The sequence below is a fragment of the Carettochelys insculpta genome, chromosome 4, assembly GCF_033958435.1.
Source record: "Carettochelys insculpta isolate YL-2023 chromosome 4, ASM3395843v1, whole genome shotgun sequence".
NCBI lineage: Eukaryota > Metazoa > Chordata > Testudines > Carettochelyidae > Carettochelys > Carettochelys insculpta.
This window is the reverse complement of record NC_134140.1, coordinates 86,060,148-86,082,316: the sequence shown is the minus strand read 5'-3', so window position 1 is coordinate 86,082,316 and position 22,169 is coordinate 86,060,148. Positions and strand designations below refer to the sequence as shown.

General features: G+C 42.6%; 1 protein-coding gene across 7 annotated transcripts in view; it reads right to left on the bottom strand.

Moving 5' to 3' along the window:
• TTC29 (tetratricopeptide repeat domain 29) overlaps positions 1-22,169 on the bottom strand; it is a 598,163-nt gene that overhangs the window by 192,635 nt on the left and 383,359 nt on the right. For all 7 annotated transcript variants that reach the window (XM_074993220.1, XM_074993221.1, XM_074993218.1 and 4 more), the window contains 2 exons: positions 19,066-19,163; positions 10,048-10,131 (listed from right to left, as the gene is read on the bottom strand). In XM_074993220.1, the coding sequence (XP_074849321.1) occupies positions 10,048-10,131; positions 19,066-19,163 (182 nt within the window). The remainder of the gene's footprint in view (positions 1-10,047; positions 10,132-19,065; positions 19,164-22,169) is intronic.

Here is a 22,169-nt window from a genome sequence, read left to right as displayed (position 1 = left end):
GTAAAGGGCAAACAAAAACCCACCATTTCAGCAACGCAAAAAACCAAGTAGTCCTGTAGCACCTTAAAGACTACAACATAAATGTATTCATTAGGTAATGAGCTTTCATGGGTAAGATCCACTTCTTTAAATTTTCAGAAGCTACAGACTAGAATGGTTATCCACTCTGGTCGTTTCTACACATGCCAAAAAAGGTCCAAAATATGCTAATGAGACGTGGATGTAAATTCCCCACAGCTCATTAGCATAAGGTCACATGATCCGGAGTCTGGAAGAATCTCTTCGGGACTCCAAAACAGTGTGTAGAATTTATATCCGTGCCTCAGTAGCATATTTCGGGCCACTTATTAGCAGGACACTTTCAGAGGAAGTGGCATTTGTAGAAACGGCCTCTGAGTTTGAGGAACAGATAAGGAAGGTCAACAATAAAAAAGTCAATTATTTAGCCAAATATTTGGCAAATGTGATCTCAGCAAAAACAAAAAAGTAGCGATATTTATTTTGCTGGTGGAAAAAGTTCTGTCATTAACACCTGAAAAGTCAGACTCAAATATGTCTGAGAAAAATACATCTGAAAATTGAACAGCTTCAATGTTCCTAACAAATCAGTTCAATCTCTGGTGGTTACTGCCCACCTCCGCTGCACCCACCTATAAAACAAAGAGCTAGAAAACTACAGTGCTTTGAACTAAGCAGACAAAGGCAGCTGAGGAGTATCTCCTCCCTGCTACCTCAGCAGCTCTGCTTCTTCCTCATTGCTGGATTCTCCAGACCTCCTGCCTTCCTTCTAGCCAAGGCATCCATCTACAACTGATACCCTCCCTGGTGACACACCATTCCCAGAAGAAGTGAAAGAATGCAAAGAATTATGTCTACCCATGCATGTGAAAGAGGGAGAGAAAATCAGGCAGACAGAAATTGGTGTTTGCACTTTTATAGATGATAAAGGGAGAGGGACAGTGTGTGTTGGGGGAAAGGGGAAGAGAAGAGGGGGTGGGGAAAAGAATATAGTGTAAACAGATTCACGCAAGGATTGATGGAATAAGCAGGGACAGCTAAAGTTAAAAAAAAAAAAACCAATTCGGAGGTTTCCTCCAACCCTCTGTTGGATGCTACAATTTAACCCAAGAGTTAACTTGCTTACTGAGCCTTTTCTTCTTAAATCCATATCTACTGAGGCCTCAAGTTAACATTAGAAATAGCAAGCATGTGGATTTTTAATATTCCAATATCCTTCTAATTTATTCCAAAATATGACATATGCCTGAAGAATGGAAGAGTCATCTCCTGACACTACTACATGGTTTAAAATGGATTCCACATATTTTCTGATCTTTCACTAGACAACCTGCCAGCTCCTGGGAGAAATAATCTATCAGGAATTAGTGGCATACAAGTTTCCCAAGCTTTGACTCTCCAGTTTCATTAGAAGCTTTCAAAATTCTCTTGTCAGTCAAGTCTCTTGGGGTGGAACAATGTAGTTTGCAGCACCATAAGAATATAAATAAAAACCCTTGTGTTTTCTTCAGGAAGGTTTAGTGAAAAGATGCATCTCCACCCCATGTAATCAAAAAAGTCTATTTCTATGGCAGTTGTATCAAACCAAAAGTATGTGTTTCTGCACTATGATAAACAAATTCACTGATGTATGACCAAGAGGATGAGAAATGGAAAGTAATATATCCAGCTACAAATTCTGTTTATCTGGGATCGGTTCCTTTTGGCTGAACCAATCAAGCAGATATCATTAAAATCCTGTAAATAAATAGCTTAGATAATAATTTGTTTCTGCCCTATGAAAAAAGCACAAAGTCTAACTTGTGCTGTGATCTTGCGTTTTGCTGTAGCGTGCCAATATACTATTTTCAGACAATGCCATTTATGAAGACCTCTAAACAATAGTTCCAAAATCAAGACACCTCAGTGTCTTCAGTTCTAACACATTAATATATCAGGACAATTCTCAAAGAAACAACCTAGTTGCCTGAATAAAAAGGAACCTGGAGAGTGCTGTCAACCTTTGAAGGTTGGCAACTGTGACTCTTTGTGTCTTTACTTCTAGAACGTACACTCTACAAACTGTAGAATACTATTTTTCCACACAGAGACCACCATAATGAGGTAGAATGAGCAGCAGAACCTTCAAGATATAGAGATGTTTCCACGTCACTGGAGAAAACCTTTCAGAGACACCTTTGACGAAGGCATGTCTGGAAGACCATGGTATACAAAGTGCAACTTAACTTAATAAAGGACCCTGTTTGTACTAGGTGAGATGACTAGCAGTCTTTGAGGCAAGACTTTGAGGGCTAGACTCTAAAAACTAATGATTTCCCAAGTTGTGTGTCCTGGTCTGTCCCTAACTGGAGTGACATCCTGAATTATTATAAGTGGGTTTCTCCCAGTTTATCAAAAACATAAAATCCTAGAGCCATAGGGGTATCTTATCTCATGACTGCACAAATCATGTCACATACTCTGCTCTTATTGACAGGTTACTTTGGGCAAACTGGCCATCGCCACCAACAGAACCTTGGTGAAGACCCTGGGGATGGTGGCCAACCAAAGTGATACACCCAAATCTGTAAGAGAGAAATGTAGGAACTATGTCTTCATGGCTCTCAATCATGACCTCGTTAGTCTTAGAATTTTGTAATGACTTGAATCACTCTAATATACAAGCATCTTCCATGTAACATCAGCAAAGTGAAGTAGATACTCTGAAGTTTTAGCTCTTCTTCCATATTTGGTGATGGCAAACTCTTCTTTGGTCTTAGCTTTTCTTTATTTGGGGCAACTGACAAAGAGTATGTCTATATTTTGAGATGGATGGAGGGGCTAGCTGTGCTGAGTATGTGCCTATCTCAGATCTTAGACCCATAGTTAGGGCAGTAGTCTACCTGGGCACAGATAAATGATACACTCCCCATTTAGCACACAAGCTCAATGGGAGCTAGTGTAAGTATGTCAAACTTCACAAATGGGATCTAGATAATTAGATGATGATGATCACCATCATCATCATCAGTCCCTTGACCTAAGTTGGTGGGGCGCCTTCATGACAACATTCTTAGATGATAAAAATTTTAAAAAGACAGTTCACTTGTAATTGACTATGCTCTGTTTGCCCCCTTTTGGGGGAGGGTAATTCTCTAGTTTGGATGATGAAATTCAAGAGAACCTATTTCAATTTTTATATACAATAGTCTTTCAATATTAGGTTCTTAGTGTTGCAATTATGGGATTTCTACCGCAGCAAGATACTTTCTTTCTTGATTTAATTCTAGCAATATTTCTAGGAGACCTGCTTTTAAAAAGTTTTATTTTACATCACTTGAAATTCTGACCAAATCTAATTTGATAACATTTTTAAAAATAATTTCAAATATGAACACTAGAGAATGGGTGGCAAGTGGATAACATCCTGTTCCTTTATTTCAATATGCTAGAAGGTCCCAAGTAAAATAAATATAGTAACCCATGCATAAAAGAAAATACTTAATTACTTGAGAAAATATAAACGCTTTCCAGAAGTTTCTGTAATAAAAAGTATCTATAGTCTGTTGAACAATACAAAGCACAAATTAGGTGCCAGTGAGACGACTCAGAGATATGACTTTAATTTTACTTTTTATATAACTAGATAAAATTAATAAATACACTTCAGCTCTCTAGTTGGTGTACTCCGTTAATATTCTTTTGACATTTCCCTGTGTAGGTACTAGACAGTACACAGGACAGCGTTGATGAACTAACTTCATGTAGAAGTGAGGTTGTTACTTTCTTCTGAGTTACTATTCATATTCTTTAAAATTCTAAAAATAAGATAAATCAACATAACTACTTAAAAGATCAACAAGAAGACTTGTGGCACCTTATAGACTAACAGATATTTTGGAGCATAAGCTTTCGCGGGCAAAGACCCGCTTCATCAGATACATGAATGTGGGGGTGATTTCAGAGGGGTATTTAAAGAGTGGGGTCCCAGTAAGTGGGAGGGCCAGAGCTGACAAGGTCTATTCAGCAAGGTGGAAATGGCCCAGTATCAACAGTACCTATCAAAAGAGGAAAAAAAAACAAGTCAGATCAGACAGGGGGATGTGAGCCTTTGTCAGAGTCTAATGGGGAGATATTAGCATCCAGAGCAGAGAAACTGCCTTAGTAAGCTGCGAGCCACTCCCAGTCCCTGTTTAACCCATAGTTAATGGAGTCAAATTTGCAAATAAATTGCACTCAGAGATTTCTCTCTCCATTTGACTTTTGAAATCTTTTTGTTTCAGGATTGTCACCCTTAAATCTGCCACTGAGTGTCCAGGGAGATTGAAGTGTTTCCCCACAGGTTTCTGTACATTACCATTCCTGATGTCTGATTTATGTCCATGTATTCTTTTACAGAGAGACTGTCCAGTTTGCCAATGTAAATTGCAGTGGGGCATTGCTGGCACATGATGGCATATATTATATTAGTAGATGTTCAGGAAAAGGAGCCCCTGATGGTATAGTTGGTGTTAGGTCCTGTGATGATGTCACTGGTGTAGATATGTGAGCAGAGTTGGCAGCTTACTGGGACTCCACTCTTTAAATACCCCTCTGAAACCACCCCTCCACTCATGCATCTGACAAAGCGGGTCTTTGCCCACGAAAGCTTATGCTCCAAAATATCTGTTAGTCTATAAGGTGCCACAAGACTTCTTGTTGTTCTCAAAGCTACAGACTAACACGGCTACCTCTCTGATATTTAAAAGATGTTCATGTCTAATATACAAATAAAGATACAGTGAGAGAGTTGTTATCTGGCATGTAGATATCCAGAACACTCGGTTAACCAGCACCTGCCCTACACTGCAACATAGGAGACCACAGTGAAGAAACCAAAGTCTCTTGGGTTAATGCTGCACAACATACGGAGACTTTGGTGAAGTTTGCCAAGCAGCAGTCATCTTATTCTGCTCAGTGAGTCAAGCAGATGCTCATTGTTCACAATAATTTCCTCAAGAAAAGGCAACTGACTTGTAGGAAGGCATTTGCAAGGTGCTTCAAAAAGCTTCTGCAGCTTGTGCCACTGGTCTAGTAACATCAACATCTATAGCAAAAGTTTCTGATATTGACGTCTTGAGGCAGAAGAGGAACAATAAATTACAGTCCAGTATATAGTAATAGTGTTAAAAGCTGTCGTGTTAAGTAAGCTTACTTCATTTATTAAAAATAATTGCTTTTAGTGAAAAAGCTTGACTAACTGGCCTATTTGATTAACTGGCATCCCCCACTCCCTGTGCATGCCAGATAAAACTTGAACTGTACCCCTAATTAATTACACATATTTCAGTTTTAATGCATCAAAAAGCTTTGATAACTTAGAGAAGCAGCACACCGTTTTACTGTACTCCAGCCTGTCCCAGACAGGCGATACATTTCATATTCCATAATAGATTTCCTTCCTTTCTTCCTGTCTTTCAACCTCAAGACTCTTTGAGCAGTCATGGTTTATGTGTAAAAAAAAATCCTATGCTAATCTCTTTATTGTAGCTGAAAGTTGATGCTATCAAATTAGAACTCTGAAATATAGAGCTGGACTGATTTCATACCTGGTCACAGAGAAAACAGTTCTTCCTCTGAACAGGTTATGTGCTGAGGAGATCCAAACAGAACCAGGCAGAGAAGCAAATCTCGCACCTCCACCACTAAGAAGCAAAGCCAGTATGCAAACACTGTTGATGTTTCAAAGCTATAATTGCCCTCCATTGCTGCTCTCCTCCCCTCCCATATTGCTATGGTAATAATGGGTGAATACATGTTTCTTCCTTAGTGGATCTCCTGTATTCTGTTCCTCCTCACCCTGCACACTGGAACCGCATTAGCTCTAATACTTTTAGGCCACCCAAAGAATTGTGCAAGGGGAAATTTGTTGCTGAAATAGGTCTAGATTGTGGCTGTGCCAGGCAGGAGTAGTGAATGGGGCCACCGTGAGCAGGGTGAAACCCAGTGTGCCAGCAAGAAGGAGCCAGCTGCCTGGGGCATACGACTGCCAGAGCAGGAGCCCTGTGCTCTCAGAGCAGCTCTCAGGGCTTCCTGCAGGCTGCTGCACTAAGCAGAAGCACCAGGCAGGTGAAAGGGGCCAGCTAAATGTCTTCTCAGAATCCAGCGAGCAGTGAAAGTTTTGGTAATGCTGCTAGACAACACTGACCGCCTGTGGTCTGGCAAATTCTCTTGTGCGGCAGTGGTCAGGTTCCAAGGGCGCCAGGCTAGAGAAGTTCAACCTGTACTGTCATATCACACCTCACCCCCAACTTCCTGCGCTGGTGACTCCCCCTGAGGGGAGCAGCAACGCAAGTCAAGTTACTTTCGCACCGGCCACAAGTAGGATTTTGATCCCCTCCTGATCTGCCATGAGCAGCTGCCTGATGGAGGCAGTAGGCAGGCGGGCAAACAAAACTGCTGGGGATGCAGAGACCCAAGCTGCAGCTGGAGCTGGACAACCAGCTAACTCCTCAGAAGCTGGGGAGCCTCTCAGGACCATACCATAATGCACCACGACATTTGGGGCACCAAATTGCCCCAAATTTGGGCTGCGGCTACCCTCAGCCCCATCCCCAGGGCTCAATACTCAGCACCATGGGCCACTCAATAGTCACTAGGCAGTGCCGAGTGGCTCTTGTGGTCTGAAGGAATCAGACGCAGCAGGGAGCAACCGCCCACTATGTGGCTGAAAAGCAGCAGTGCTTTCCCCTTAAAAAGCACTGCTTCTCTCTGGATGGCTGCACAGCCTCCTGCTGCTACTCTGGAGTCCTCTGTTCCACACCTCCCTCCTGGCCATACTCCAGGTTGGCAGAGGCACAAGAGGGAGGTGCAGGGGTTAGGACTACAGCAGAGAAGTGCAGGAGTTGGGGAGAGGGAAGTATGGGGAGCCTAGAGGTTCCTAGGGGGAACCAGAGGCAATGGGAGGCACCATGAATACTGGGATAGGGGCACCAAAATGCAAATTAACCCAGGGCTCCATTTTCCCTGAGGCCAGCCGTGGTCCCAGAAGCCTAAGAAAAGATAAACCCCAGGGATTATATTGTGATTTAGAAAGTGACAATCTGGTCCTTGATCGCTCTCTTCCCTCCGGCAATTAGGGAAGTGATCCAAGCCAGTCCTTATACTTGATGCAGACTATGTCACCACCTGAGCTAGCTAACGCAAAGATGCAGAGAAAAGGGTTTTGCTCCTGTTCTTTCACATTGCTCCCATAAGCAGCAGAAAGGGGGGTAAGAGCACCACAGACTAGGATCTCCACTTCACACTGTGACCCATGATACAGATGGTTCACAGAGAAGAAATGGAAGCACCCATTACAGCCTTCTACTCTTTTTTTAACATACACAGAGAATCATAATCTGCCTCATAATTTGGATCCATTTGTAGTTCATCATCTTCCAGCAGACCCACAACTCTAAAGAAAAGAACAAGTTTATTTTAATGTAAACTGCTCAACACATTCTTCCCAGGATACACTGGGATCTCTCTTGAGAGCTTGAGCTACTTTTGAAATTGCCACAGGTGTGGCAAATAGAATGACTCAAGCTAGCTATGTCTACACTGGGACGCTACATTGAAATAGCTTATTTCAACGTATCAAAATCGAAATAAGCTATTTCCACGTGTAGCATCCACACATCCTGCAGGGCTGGTGCCGTCGACATTCAACATCGACGCAGGAAAGTACTAAATCCAAATAGGCCCCGCAGGGAAGCGTCTACACACAAAAGCAGCCCCAAACAGAATAAGGGGGCTAGGAAAGCCTGCAGACAGGGTCACAGGGCAGACTAGTCCTTCTGAGGCAACAGCAAGCTGCTTCCTTAAAGGGCCCCTCCCAGGCACACTCAGCCTGCACAGCACAGGTCCACAGAGCCCACAAGCACTCGCGGTCCCCGTGCATGCAGCATGGACCCCCAGCAGCAGCAGCAGCAGGAGCCCACACAGTTGCCCTTGGGGCGGTGGTCGCCCTGCTCGGTGCCATGGAGGAGGCCACACAGCATCTCCTAGAAGATGAACTGTCCTCCTCGGGAGATGAAGGAGCCGCCCCAGACCACCATGTAGCCCTCCTGGCCTCCCCCCGCCGGGCACGCTGCCGGCTATGGAGGTACCCCACCAGCACAGAGTGGTGGGAGCGGCTGGTACTTGGGGAGTGGGACAATGACCGCTGGCTCTGGAATTTTCGGATGAGCTGGCAGACATTCCTGGAGCTCTGCCAGTGGCTCACCCCTGCCCTGCGGCACCAGGACACCCCCATGCAGCATGCCCTCACCATCGAGAAATGTGTTGGCATCGCTGTCTGGAATCTGGCTACTCCAGACAGCTACCGATCCATAGGACTGCAGTTCGGTGTGGGCAAGGCCACCGTTGGGGCTCTCTTCATGGAGGTAAGGGGACCCCAGGAGGATGGGGGGGCCCAGGGGAAGGGGGAATATAGTCAGGAGTGCGGACAGGGTGACATCAGGCAGCCAGGCCCTCGGCCAGCCAGGTGAATGTGTCTGCATTCCACCGCTTGCCCCCCATTACCTGGAGCACCTCCTCCTCGCCCCAAAGCTGCAGTAGGTCCCAGATCTTGGCGTCCGACCAGGAGGGGCCTCGCCGCCTCTTCCCCCCCCGGCTGGACAGCTGGAAGTCCTGGGTCCCCTTGAGGGGGGTTGCCCTGGGGGTGCTCAGGGGGCTGGCTGGCTGCCATGGGCACCGGGTGGGGATCGGGGCATCTGGAGGGCGTACAGGCTGTGCACATGTCTATGCTGCTGCCTGCACGCTCTCAGCTTCCCGCCACAGGAAATCAGGGGGCGTGGAGCTTTAAGCGGCTGCTGCATGTGGCGACCATAGAGCTCAGGGGCTGGAGAGAGCGTCTCTCAACCCCTTAGCTGATGGCCGTCACGGAGGACACCGCTATTTCAAGGTAGTGGGACATGGATCATCTACACATGCCCTACTTCGATGTTGGATGTCGAAGTAGGGTGCTATTCCCATCTTCTGATGGGGATAGCAATTTCTCCGTCTTGCCGTCTTACGTCGATTTCAACTTTGAAATAGCTTCTGGCAGGGGAAGATGTGCCGGGCACTATTTTGAAGTTGGGCCTGCTATTTCGAAATAGCCGGCTAGTGTAGATGCATCTGCTGAGTCCAAAACACTTAAAAACATAGGGGATGCTAGAAAGCCATCAAACACACTTCCTTGGTCAGAAAAAGCCTGAATTTGGTAACACTCAGGGCATGCTTCAAAAGACATGTATTTTCCAGAGTGTGAACACACAGCTGAGCGTACGTTCCTGAAAAGAAGAGATGAGAACTTTTTTGTACGTGGCTGTCTGGCCAAAGTCTTGTTGGACCGAGAGAAATTTTTTTTTAGCACCAACAAGGTTATGTTGCAATATTAATAGTTAGTTAACTCTATATATGTATCCTTTTATTATCTTTATATTGAAAGTAATAAATCCCACTTTAAGCTACAACTAATTCAGATTTTTAGGATCCTTTCATTAATTCCGATGGAGCCAAATCCCAGATCTGTTAAAGCACTGCAGAAAAAGTAATCAACAAACAAAAATTTATCTAGTGAGCTTTCATTCATTAGCTTTTGAAAGAATTAATGTTGTATGAAAGGCTGCATTTTAAAATCAGCATTTGGAGGTAAAGATTTGCTAGATGTTAATGTGGTATTACAAGAACATTTATTTTTTGTATACAAAACTTCAGACCCAAAGGAGATGTTTTCACACAGGGGTTTTTTTTTCCCCTTAAAGATAATTTTAAATGTAATTACTGACACTGTCTGAGACATAATGTTTGAAATGTGATATGATCTGAGTAAATATGAGAATTACTAAAACCATGGAATTAAATTCTTTGACAGACTGAGCAACACATCATTATTTAATATTATTTTTAATTTTTAAGTTCCAAGTTCCACTCAGGAAGCTGTAAGGCTTGGGGAACTTTAGATTTCATTGAATATGATGGTTAGAAACGAAGGAAACAATAAACTTATTGTATGTTAAAATGCCTCAAAAAGGCCATACTTACGCAGCAGCCTCTTGTTTTGACAATCCTTTGATATTCATCGCCAAATAATGATCTATGGCATCTTTGCCTTTGATCAAATGATTCCTAAATTTAAATGAAAAAAAAAAAAAAAAGGAACACTGTGAGGTGCTCAAGTAGATGTCTGCAGCATGTATAATGTATTATCACTGCCATGCAGAGACAGATAAATACTGAAATATTGACAAAGTAATGTATCAGACACATTTTATAAACACATACAAGTATCATATTAACTTTTTGGCCTGTAGCTACTCAAATCTTTATTTTTCCAGGGAAGCAGATTAGGCTTTGGTATTTAAGGACCCTGTTATCCAATGGTTCTTTATCATATATATTACTTTTGCTGTGTCCATCTGTCTATCCGGGTAATTTTCTACCATGTTCCACTCCTCTGCACTGTACCAGCCCCAGCCCCTCCCCCGGGCAGCACAGGGCCCAGCCCCCCAATGGAGCCCTCCCAACACCATGCCAGCCCTTCCACCACCCAGCACAATGCCTGTCCCAGGCCCACAATAGAGCCCCATTCCACACCATGACAACCCCAACCCCTCCCCCCGGCCAGTGCAAGGCCTAGCCCAGCCCCCAGTGGAGCTCCTCCCTGCACCAGTAAGGGGCCCATACAGTTTGGATGTATAGTACAACAGTTTTCTCTCTAGAACCTTCTTCCAGCCCAACTTCCACTGTAGTACACTATAAAAAGTCTTTATGTGAGCTAAACCAGTGTTTAGCACCCCCCGACTCTATTTTTTCCACAAAATAGAATCATTACACTTTTTCCTTGATACCATGAACTAAGCAAAGTATCAAATCTGTTTTGAACAAGGCTCTTTAAAAAGACAATTTACTCACACAGATGTTGCATGTTGAATAGTAACACAGAGGAAGCCGTGCTAGTCTATACACTATCAAAACAAAAAGCAGTCAAGTAGCACTTTAAAGACTAGCAAAATGGTTTATTAGGTGAGCTTTCGTGGGACAGACCCACTTCTTCAGACCATAGCCAGACCAGAACAGACTCAATATTTAAGGCACAGAGAACCAAAAACAGTAAGCAAGGAGGACAAATCAGAAAAAGATAATCAAGGTGAGCAAATCAGAGAGTGGAAGGGTGGGGGGGAAGGTCAAGAATTAGATTGAGCCAAGTATGCAGACAAGCCCCTACAGCATGGTGTAATTTAAGATCAGAGACAATTTTACCTTTGTGAAAATCTCAAGAGGTGACATTAAAGGCCCTGTCCTAAGAACACCCAAGTCACCAAAAAGTCTTGCATTTACCTCAATGTGCTCTAATTTCAAGTTGAGAATGGAAGCTGGACAGACAGATCATTCAATTTTGGAAATTTCAGCTCTTTAAATGTGCCTGCAGCCCATACATAACAGAGTCTCTGATGTTGCTGCAGCACTACATACTGACCCTAAAAGAAATTAGGCCTTCTCATATAGGCTGAGAGCATCACATTAAAGCAGGGTGGGCAAGATGCAATCCATTTGCTGAATCCAGCCCACCAAGCCTTTTAATCCACCTTACAGCTGACTCCTGCACTGAGAAGTGAGCGGAGTTTAGGTGCCTCCTCCAGCAAAATTTCTCAGCTCCCATTGGTTGGTTTCATGCTTCCTCCCCACAGCAAAATCTCCTATTAGGAGCTGAGAGATTTTGCTGGGATAGGGAGATTTTGCTGGGATAGGGCAGTTTAGCATAATTTCTCAGCTCCCGCTGGCTGATTTCCAAGCCTCCCAGACAGATCAAGGCAGATCCCAGATCCCAAACCCTCTTAATAGAAAGGTGAGCTCTTGACCACTTACCAAAATTTTCGAGTGTACTGCCATCAAAAATTATTGCCCACCCTTGAATTAAAGGATATTATTTTTAGAGCAGTAATGTGAATTAACTTTCATTCAATAAAAAAAACCGATGAGAAGAGAACATTAAGATTGCATGGTTAAGCTCTGTTGCATGTAAGTCCATAACTCTGCCCTTTTGTGGGTATGTATTACACTGCAGTCTTTATTTACCTAATTGCATTTTCTCCCTCTGATATCTTATTTATTCCATAATTGTATGGACATCTGGAATACAATTTGCAGTGTTGTCTATTCTATGAATGCTAGAAAAAGTCCAGGAAAATCATCTACATAAACATAATAAACTATGTACAGAACACATACCACACTGAAGTAGCAAACAAAAACAAAATATATTGATATTTGTTGGCAAAGACACCTAAATTCATCTCATATTAACTATTGCTGGCTTAATTGCACTTAGAAGTACATTAGCCTGGTACCTGTGATTGATGAATGAGACAGCATACTAAGAAAGGCAATGATGCTTGATGGAAAGAAAATGTACAAAGAATGCACTAGAGGTTACTTAAAAATACATATTTTAGAAAGAAAATTCATCATAATACAGCCCGATCAAAGTCTGCAGACTAAATCTAAGAGTCTAAATCAATGAAGATATTATGGACGATTTGCACAATAAAAATAGTGTGCATTAGTGTAAAAGGCATACCATATTATACTATGCTGAAGCTGTGTCTACACTAGCAAGTTCTTTCAACAGATTTTTCGAAAAAAGGGGGCTTTTTTGAAAGGTCCTGGGGAGCGGCTACAAACAAAAAGAGTTCTTTCACCATTAATCGAAAGAATGCGGTGCTCCTTTCGAAATCGCTCTTCCTTTCCCGTCTCAGGAAGAGCACCCCCTTTCAAAAGCTTTCTTTGAAAGAAAACACATGTAGACACTCCACAGGCACTTTTTTTTTTTTTTAAAAGAGCAGTCCTCACGGGGCCAGATTTTTTGATCCCTTGCCTGTTCTATTGAAAGAGAGGGGGCTGCATGGACTCTCTCTTTCGAAAGAGCAGATCACTCTTTTGATCGGCTCTTTTGTGTGTGGATGCGCTCTTTTGAAAGAAGTTCTTTTGGAAGAGATCTTCCAGAAGGGCTTCTTTTGAAAGATCTCTGTAGTGTAGATGTAGCCTACATGTTTAGCCAAAAATATGTGTGTGTGCACGTGTGTGAGAGAGAGAGAGAAAGAGGGAGAGAGAGAGAGAAATAGTAAAGGACAAAAATAAAAGATCGTTGGCAAGGCACCACCAAAATGTCATGACATCTGTACCTTAAGAGGCCTGAAAAAGGTCTCCTGCCCCTGGAAACCTTTGAGACATCTTAAATGTATGTAAGTTGAAAACATCTAGATGCAATGTTCCAGCATCAGAATTATCTAACCAAAATTTAATTTAAAATCACCATTGAAATATAATCTCAGGTGAAATACAAGGAAAGTCTCTTGTCTCACCTCTACTTCTTGGGAATCTTTTTATTAATTATTATTATTATTTAAAAACACACTACACTATGTAGGACTGCTAAAACAAATCACGAAGCGTGAAGTGACACTTGTCAGGTAGCCCAGCTTTATAATTATTCTGACCTGATGGGGGAATGTTCTTCAGAGTTTAAAAACAAATTAAGCATAGCCAATATTTGAACAAAAACACACACACACTCCACAACCTAGGTTCTGTTTAGAAAATATCTATAATGTTTTGTGTTGTATTAAAGGGGCTGCCAAGACAGACATCCATCATAAAGAATTCAAACTACTGGAAAAAATAAACATTTCTCTCAGATGTGCTGACACCGACACTGATGCTTGTGCATAAACAAGAAAGAAAAAACAGAAAAGTCAGTTCAATCACTACAACACAGAAAAAGGATAAAACTCCAACCAGAGTGGTCTAAACAATCAGAATTAAGAGCAACAAAAATTATTAATCTGAAAATTATCTGACCATGTCTTGTAAGTCTGTTTCAAAGTGTTATATATATTTAATTAGAATTTTCATTTTTCCAGTTTTTGAAAAATTGCATGAACATTTTTAAAATCAGCCGTGGAATTTCTTGGTAGTTATAGTAACAGACTTATTTCAGAGATACCAGATATGTGGTTATGATTCTGAAGGACTCTGGCAGGAGAGGCATAGAGGGAATAGGAATAAGCCAGGGCGCAGTGCTTCTTAAACTTTTTGAGACCACAGAACACAAAGGCTACGTCTACACGTGCAGCCAACATCGAAATAGTCTATTTCGATGAATAACGTCTACACGTCCTCCAGGGCCGGCAACGTCGATGTTCAACTTCGACGTTGCTCAGCCCAACATCGAAATAGGCGCAGCGAGGGAACGTCTACACGTCAAAGTAGCACACATCAAAATAGGGATGCCAGGCACAGCTGCAGACAGGGTCACAGGGCGGACTCAACAGCCAGCCGCTCCCTTAAAGGGCCCCTCCCAGACACAGTTGCACTAAACAACACAAGATACACAGAGCTGACAACTGGTTGCAGACCCTGTGCCTGCAGCATAGATCCCCAGCTGCCGCAGAAGCAGCCAGAAGCCCTGGGCTAAGGGCTGCTGCCCACGGTGACCATAGAGCCCCGCAGGGGCTGGAGAGAGAGCATCTCTCAACCCCCCAGCTGATGGCCGCCATGGAGGACCCAGCAATTTCGACGTTGCGGGACGCGGATCGTCTACACGGTCCCTACTTCGACGTTGAACGTCGAAGTAGGGCGCTATTCCTATCTCCTCATGAGGTTAGCGACTTCGACGTCTCGCCGCCTAACGTCGAAGTTAACTTCGAAATAGCGCCCGACGCGTGTAGACGCGACGGGTGCTATTTCGAAGTTGCTGCCGCTACTTCGAAGTAGCGTGCACGTGTAGACGCAGCTAAAGCAACCCAGCAACACATACAGCAAAAACAGAATGAAGTCATTTGTTCAGATATCACAGGAATGAAGAAGTAACATTGTATCTGGTTATAATAACACATACGATAATATATATACAACAGTGTATGATATCAAAAAAATGTCAGACACTCACAGCACACCTGAGAGTTGTTCATGGAACACCAGTGTTTCACAGAACACAGTTTAAGAAACTCTGCTGGGGAGCATGGGAATAGTGAAAGGAGGAATGTGGAAGGGAAAATGAAAAGACAGGAAGCTTGCTCAGAGAAGCCAGAAGGCAGTCAGAGATTCAGGGATGCTCGGGCTAAAAAGAGTAAATGATCCAGCCTCATTTCTCTGCCCCAGATCCATCAAGACTTGAACTGGGCTGGATTGTGCTGAGAGGCTGCATGAGTACCTGACCAGAGGCTTGGCAGGCATTTCTAAATTGAACTACTGAAGTACTTATACAAACATTTTACGCACTCTCTGCCTGGTTTACATCTCGTTGAAGCTAGATAGTATAAGCTTGTTGGAGGGTTTGAGATAGGTAAAGAAGCTGTCTGTTTGAGGAGCAAGGGAGCATGGCTGGACCAAGAGAACAAAGGGGCAATAGGGATGCAGGGGGAAAGGAGAATAATTGGGGGGTTAGACTTCAGGAACAGAAGGCCCTGTAAGCAACCATCTGATCTGCAACAGAGTCCCAGTGCTGGTGCCTGTGGCAGATGTATTCCAGTGGTGACATCTTTCGAAGCATGCACAAAGACAATTCCAAAGCTGCTGGTATCATCATATTGAAGAGGGTCTGGTACTGTTAGGGCTAAAATTCCCTAAAGGAATCACTACCCCTACCTTTTAAAAGGTGGGTACAGAGGGAACTGGGAGTCTGCCTGCCTCAAAAAAAATTCTAAGGGGGCCAAACCATTCCAGCAATGGGATCTATGCATTGACATGAGGCTCAACACTACTCCCCTAACAAGGGCTGCATCTACACTATGAGATAAAATCAAATTTATTAAAATTGATTAACGCTGGGTTTTATCCATTTGATTTTGGGCATCCTCACCTTCCCACACGTTCCCCACAATATCGTCTCATTGGTGCCACACACACGTAGCTTAAATCGAGTGCCGAACCAGTGTATTGTGGGAACCTATCCCAGAGTTCCCCGAGCCCCATAGCATTCTGGTTCTTTTCATTGCTGCAGCATGGGAGAAAAAAATGCCCTGCAAGTGGATTTGGGTGTCTGACATCATCTACCCCTCTCTTTCCCCTGCCATGTTAAACAAACATCCCTTTTTATAGACGGGGGTGTGATTGAGGGGAAGGGAGGGGCAGTAAACCTGTCCCAGTCGACAGGTTTTTGAAAACAGGATGCAAAAGCACTGGATCTTTGCAGGCGCAGATCTGGACTTAGACCTGGCAAAGACGACCCTTGGAAGGAGAATATGTTTAAGTAGATATGGGTGTTACACTGAAACTGCAATTAGCCACTGAAACAGTTGCAGCTTGGCGCAGCTAAAAGACCCTGGCTACAGCCAGCACCCGAAAATCAAGACAGCCAAGGGAGACCTACCCCGGGCAGCTCACAGACCCCTGGCTACAGTCAGCCCAAAAATTGTGACTGCTGAGGGAGACATCCCCTGGGCGGAGAACAGACCCCCAGCTACAGCCAGTACTGAAACTCGTGACCGCTGAGGGAGACATCTCTGGGTGGCTAAAAGACCCCCCGGCTACAGCCAGCCCCTTGGCCTTTGGCTAAAGCCCATCCAAAAATTTCCTCTCAGAGGACAGACACACTAGTGACAAAGTATTTTCTTCTGTTGCCCAAAAAGTGTGACTGACCAGGGAGACTTCCCCTGGTCGGCTACAGGGCCCTTACCCTGCACAAGCTGCCTTTTGCGCAGCACGTCCTTTTATTGGTTGAGGGTCAAGACATATGATGCAGCTGGGTGCAGAAAAGTTCCAGACTGCGTGGCACCTCTGGGGGGAGGGAAGGGAGGGGATGTGGGGGTCAGGACAAAATGTAAGTGGCTGAAAAGAAGTTTCTTGTCCAAGTACAACCCCCACCCACAGACTAGCTGCCATGGGATGCGGGTGAGGGAAAGTTCCAGAATGTGTGGCGCCTCTTGGGGAGGGAAGAGAGGGGATGTGGGGGACAGGACGATATGTAAACGGCTGAAAAGAAGTTTCTTGTCCTATCTAACAAGCACAACCCCCATCCACAGCCTAGGTGACACATGGAGCAGGGGAGCAGTGGCTGGTGCCTGGCAGCGCAGAAAAAAAGGCAGCTAGCAGGGGTATACACAGAGCCACAGACCCCAGAGCCGTGCTAATAGCAAACAAAAAGAAACAAGCTCTCATGACACTACAATCACGGGCTTCCAGGTGCCAAACTGAAATGGTCTTCCTGTTGCCTAATTCCTCTGCACCTGAGAGCAATGGAGATGGAAGAGGCCAGAGCAGAGATCTGTGGAGCACTGTGGGCCACATATGGGACACATCTGGAAGCTAATGAATTCGATTTAAAGACATGGCGCTTTCTCACTACCCTTCATTTGGAATTTTAAATTCGAACTGAATGCTACACCCGTCAGGTTACTACAATATTGTGATATTGATATTCTGTTGATTTTAATGCTTTATAAATCGAGGTAATGGAATTTGCAGTGAAGACAGGCACTTGCTAAAATCAGGCTGACTTAAAGTCGACATTATCTCGTAATGTAGACACAGGCAACACCACCTACTACCCCAACAGAAGATGCTATTTATGGCGAGCTCCACTGCAACTACCCCAACAGGGTCCAGAGTACTCTATTAGGGTGTTGCAACAACAGAAAGCCCTGTGCTAGGTTGACAAGAGCCTTTCAATCCCTCTTAGCCATTCTGTCCCATATAGAATTCTCTGTTTAGAGGCTGTTGGCAAAGAATGCTCCATGCAAAAGCTGTGCTAAATCAGGCAGAAGTTCTGGCCTGGATGGTCTTCAGGCTGGCTGGTGGCTCCCTGCTTCTCAGCCTACTACACCCTGTTTCCGTGTCTTTAAATGTACCCGTCAGATCCAGCACTGGAGAAAGAAAAATCTCAACCTGGATGCATCTCTCAGCACAGAGCACTCTCTTTTTAGGACGAACTTAAATTGATTTGGGACAGGTTAAGGAGGGGTTGCTTACCATTAATTTACTTTAAAGACTAGCAAAATAGTTTATTAGGTGAGCTTTCATGGGACAGACCCACTTCTTCAGACCATAGCCGGTCTGAAGAAGTGGGTCTGTCCCATGAAAGCTCACCTAATAAACTATTTTGCTAGTCTTTAAAGTGCTACTTGACTGCTTTTTGTTTTGATAATGTACAGACGAGCACGGCTTCCCCTCTGTTGCCATTAATTTACTGTGACCCAACATTAACTGATTTATTTCGCGTGGGCAGAAGCATTAACTGGGATCTCAATACTCAGCCAGTGGGAGACTACGATCTTCAATCCCAAGAATTAGGGAGCAACTAACGGCACACCAGATAACTGGAGACATGACTAGGGTGTGATTTGAAGCAGTGGTGTATTTCAGCCTGGTAAATAGGTTTAGCCCTTGAAATACCAAGTGTTGGGTAATTTTTTCAAGCCAACTCCATATATTATATTTTGAGACATACAGGGATGCTTCCTGTGCAAAGTCAAAATGATAAAACCTTAACTAAAAGAGAATATTTTCAAAGAGGCAAATAAGAACTTAACAATAAAACACCTACTAAGAGGAAAGAACTGTTTCAAAAATGTAGTAGAAAGCGTATATCATGAATAGCACTCTTTTGAAATCTATCATAATGCCAAAGAAAAATGGTGGTACTAATCTCTTCTGCCTTTACATACTTCACTGATTGTTTGAAAGCTTTTCTTAAGTCTTTAAGCAGCATCTTGAAATTTCATTGAACTTAACAATTTTACGGAAACTACAAGCAAACACATGGATTAGATGGTGCCAATTCAAATATGGACATTTTCAATGCATTATATTTTAGATGAGAAGAAAATCCTTTGGGTTTTTACTGTTCTGTCATGAAAAGACAAGTGAGTTTGCACTTTCTGGTGACTTTTATTCATTATATATATGTAACTTCACTAAAAGATCATTTTCTCTTCCTAAATTCTGCTTTTTAAAATATACCTACAAAACAAACCATAATTTGTCTCCTCCTTAAGGTATCTGATTGAAGTTATTTACAGTAAGAGTGTTAGCCTTCAAAAAGTCAATAATATAGACACATACCTTGCAAGTTTTACTGAAGGGCAAGCTATCTGCATTACAAAGCTGGAATGTTCCTTTGGGCATTGTATCGGCACAGGAGGCAAAATACTCATTTTGAACTGAAAAAAAGGATATATACACATAATAATTACAATAATATCATTGTTTTTGTGACCCATGACTAATGACCCCTTAATCTTTTTCAGACTTTCTCCTATCTACTATTTTCCCCTTTTGTTAGGTGTAAAATTAGGTGTTTATGCTGCAAAGACTTATAGATGTGACTGATGTGTGTTTATCTTTGTAAAACTGGGGTCTCGGAAGTATTGAATTAGAACATAATGCCTGGGAGTAGTTCTGATATTATTTACATTGACTTTATATCTGTATAACTGCACTGTGATTCTGCTGATTTACATGTATGTAACTGAAATCAGAATTGGGGTTCTTTTTTAAAGGGTCTACAGGCTCTCAGATGTCAATAGACCTTATTAAATAGATACATAAAATGCAGAAATGATAAAACATGCAATATGTAATTATGATGCAACAGTAGGCATTATATTGTCCTATAAATATATATAATAATAGGAACAACTACTTAACTTTATAACTATAAGTAATGTTATATGAACATAGGATTTTACTTATGGAGAACAAAACCTTTAGCCCTCATAGCTGCACATTCTAGTTTGCCTTTTGAAGTACGTAAATGTTAACAGAACATTTTTGTCACATAGAGCAACTGTGTTCTTTCCACTCAAGTACTCAGCCTACACTTCCCACCATTAAAGCTTCAGCTGCCAGTTCTTTCATTTTGCAAGTCTGTGATCTGAAGACTCTAGCAGCAGGAGCACCCTTACTTTTAAATTTGGTTTAACATAGGTATTGCAAGACCTGCTGGCAAGCCCCATGACACTCAAATGGAGGAGGAAAATATGATTTTAAAGAGGAAAAAAGAAAGTTAGCTATCTGTGACATTTATACAATGAAAATTTATTTTGAGTTACATGTCAGAAGCAGTTGATAGATACCAATCAAACAGTATATCAAAAGGTAGCACAACCTATTTAAATTAGCACTTCTGAACATCAAAATCTATTTAATTGCTACAATAGCATGCCAAAATATTGTGCTAAAGTTTCTAAAAAGCGTATCAATAAGGTAAGGTAAGGTTAGAGGGGACATGATACTGGTTTTCAAGTACCTAAAAGAGGGAGATGGAGGGAGAAAAATTGTTCTCTTTGGCCTCTGAGGATAGGACAAGGAGGAATGGGCTTAAACTGCTGTCAGGGTGGTTAAACACTGGAATTGCCTAAGCAGGTTGTGGAATATTTATATGGAGATATACTTAACTGTCTTATAGAGCTGCACGAGCCCTTGAGACGTCATTGAGTCCAATCCTTTGCACTCACAGCAGGACCTATCACCATTCCTGACAGATTTTTTTTTAAATCTATTTGCCCCAGACCCCTAAATGGCTCACCTCAAAGACTGAGCTCTCAGCCCTGGGTTTAGCTGGCCAATACTCAAGCTACTGAGCTATCCTTCCACACCTAACACTGGAGATATTTAAGAGCAAGTTAGATAGACATCTATAGGGGATGGTCTAGACAGTGCTTGGTCCTCTATGAGGGCACGGGACTGAATTTGATGACCTCTCAAAGTCCCTTCCAGTTCTAGTGTTTTATGATTCTATGATCATTATGGGGGGCAGGGAAAGAGATAGAACAGGGCACTTCATTAAGCAGTCCGCAGGGGGGTTAGTAGGGAATGGGTATTGTTGATAGCACTTATAACAGTATTTCACAGCCCAAGTGAAAGTTAAACATTCTACAATTCACTGGAGTTACAGTACAGGTTGAGACTTTTCATCTAAGTATGTCATTTAAAAATCAGTAAAATTAAGAGCACATGGTAATTCACCTCAGTCAAAGATCACACTTTTTAAAAATTCTAGATTTGTATTTTTGCTTATTAGTAAAGGTTATTTTTATGAAATGGAGTTCCATTTGGCAGTGGTCCATGGTGAGAGATGGCTACTTACTGATCGGCCTTCTTGTAACTGGAACAAAAATAATGATCAGAGATGGAGCAAGACTTCAGAACAAATCCTTCTGTAAACCTCATCCCTTGCTACCTATTGAATGATTAGCTGCAACTGTAGTTTACAGTCCAAATTAGCATCATGACAAGATGCAAGGTATGTTTTAGTTTGGTGATTTTGTTTTTCATGTATATTGTTTTTGTCAATCTTCATAAGCATATGGAATTTTTGATTATTTTATTTCCAAAGCGTAAGAACAAATTATAACTACACAAAATCAGAAAGGTATTGGTAATGCATTTCAGCAAAGCAATTTATGATAATATTCTCTTAAACTAAATGAGTGATAATCTTTCCACATTTTGCTTATTTCGCATTGGTCAAATTGTACTCCACTTGCTAGTAGCAATCAGACTGCCCACAGTCTAACATGCTATTCTGTGAAAATAAGGGTAGCATAATTCAACTTTGAAGAAAGGCCAGCTATATCTCTCACTGAAATCAATGGGATTATTTCGACTGGTTTCAATGAGGGCTGGTCGGGACACTAAGGGCCCATTCTAAATCCCACCCAAGTCAATTGAAAGGCTTCTATTGATTTTAATTAGCTTTGGAGAAGACCATAAGTCTCTGCTTCATCATGTCACAAGCATAAAGCACAAACTGAAGTTAAGCAAGTGATCTGGGGTACATTAAGGGAAATTAAAACATGAGAAACTCAAAACCAATATAAGGAACTTGTTTTTCATACAACATGTGATTAAACTATGATGGTCACTGACTCAGGAAATTGCTAAAGACAAAATTTGACAATATTTGCAGAGAGATTGAATAATTACACAGATATTGAAAACACCCATGGTTTATCATTGTGACGCTGTACAAAAAAAAGAAAATTATGTATATTATTATTGCTACATTAGGAGCCAAATCAGGGGGATCAGGGACTGGAGCATCCCTGGGGGGAAATGAGTGAATGCGGAGCACCCACCAGCAGACAAGTTCCACTTCTGCCTCTCATTTAGCGGTGGCCTTGCTGACCAATTCCTTCCCTACCCTCCCTGCACTTCTGGGCCGT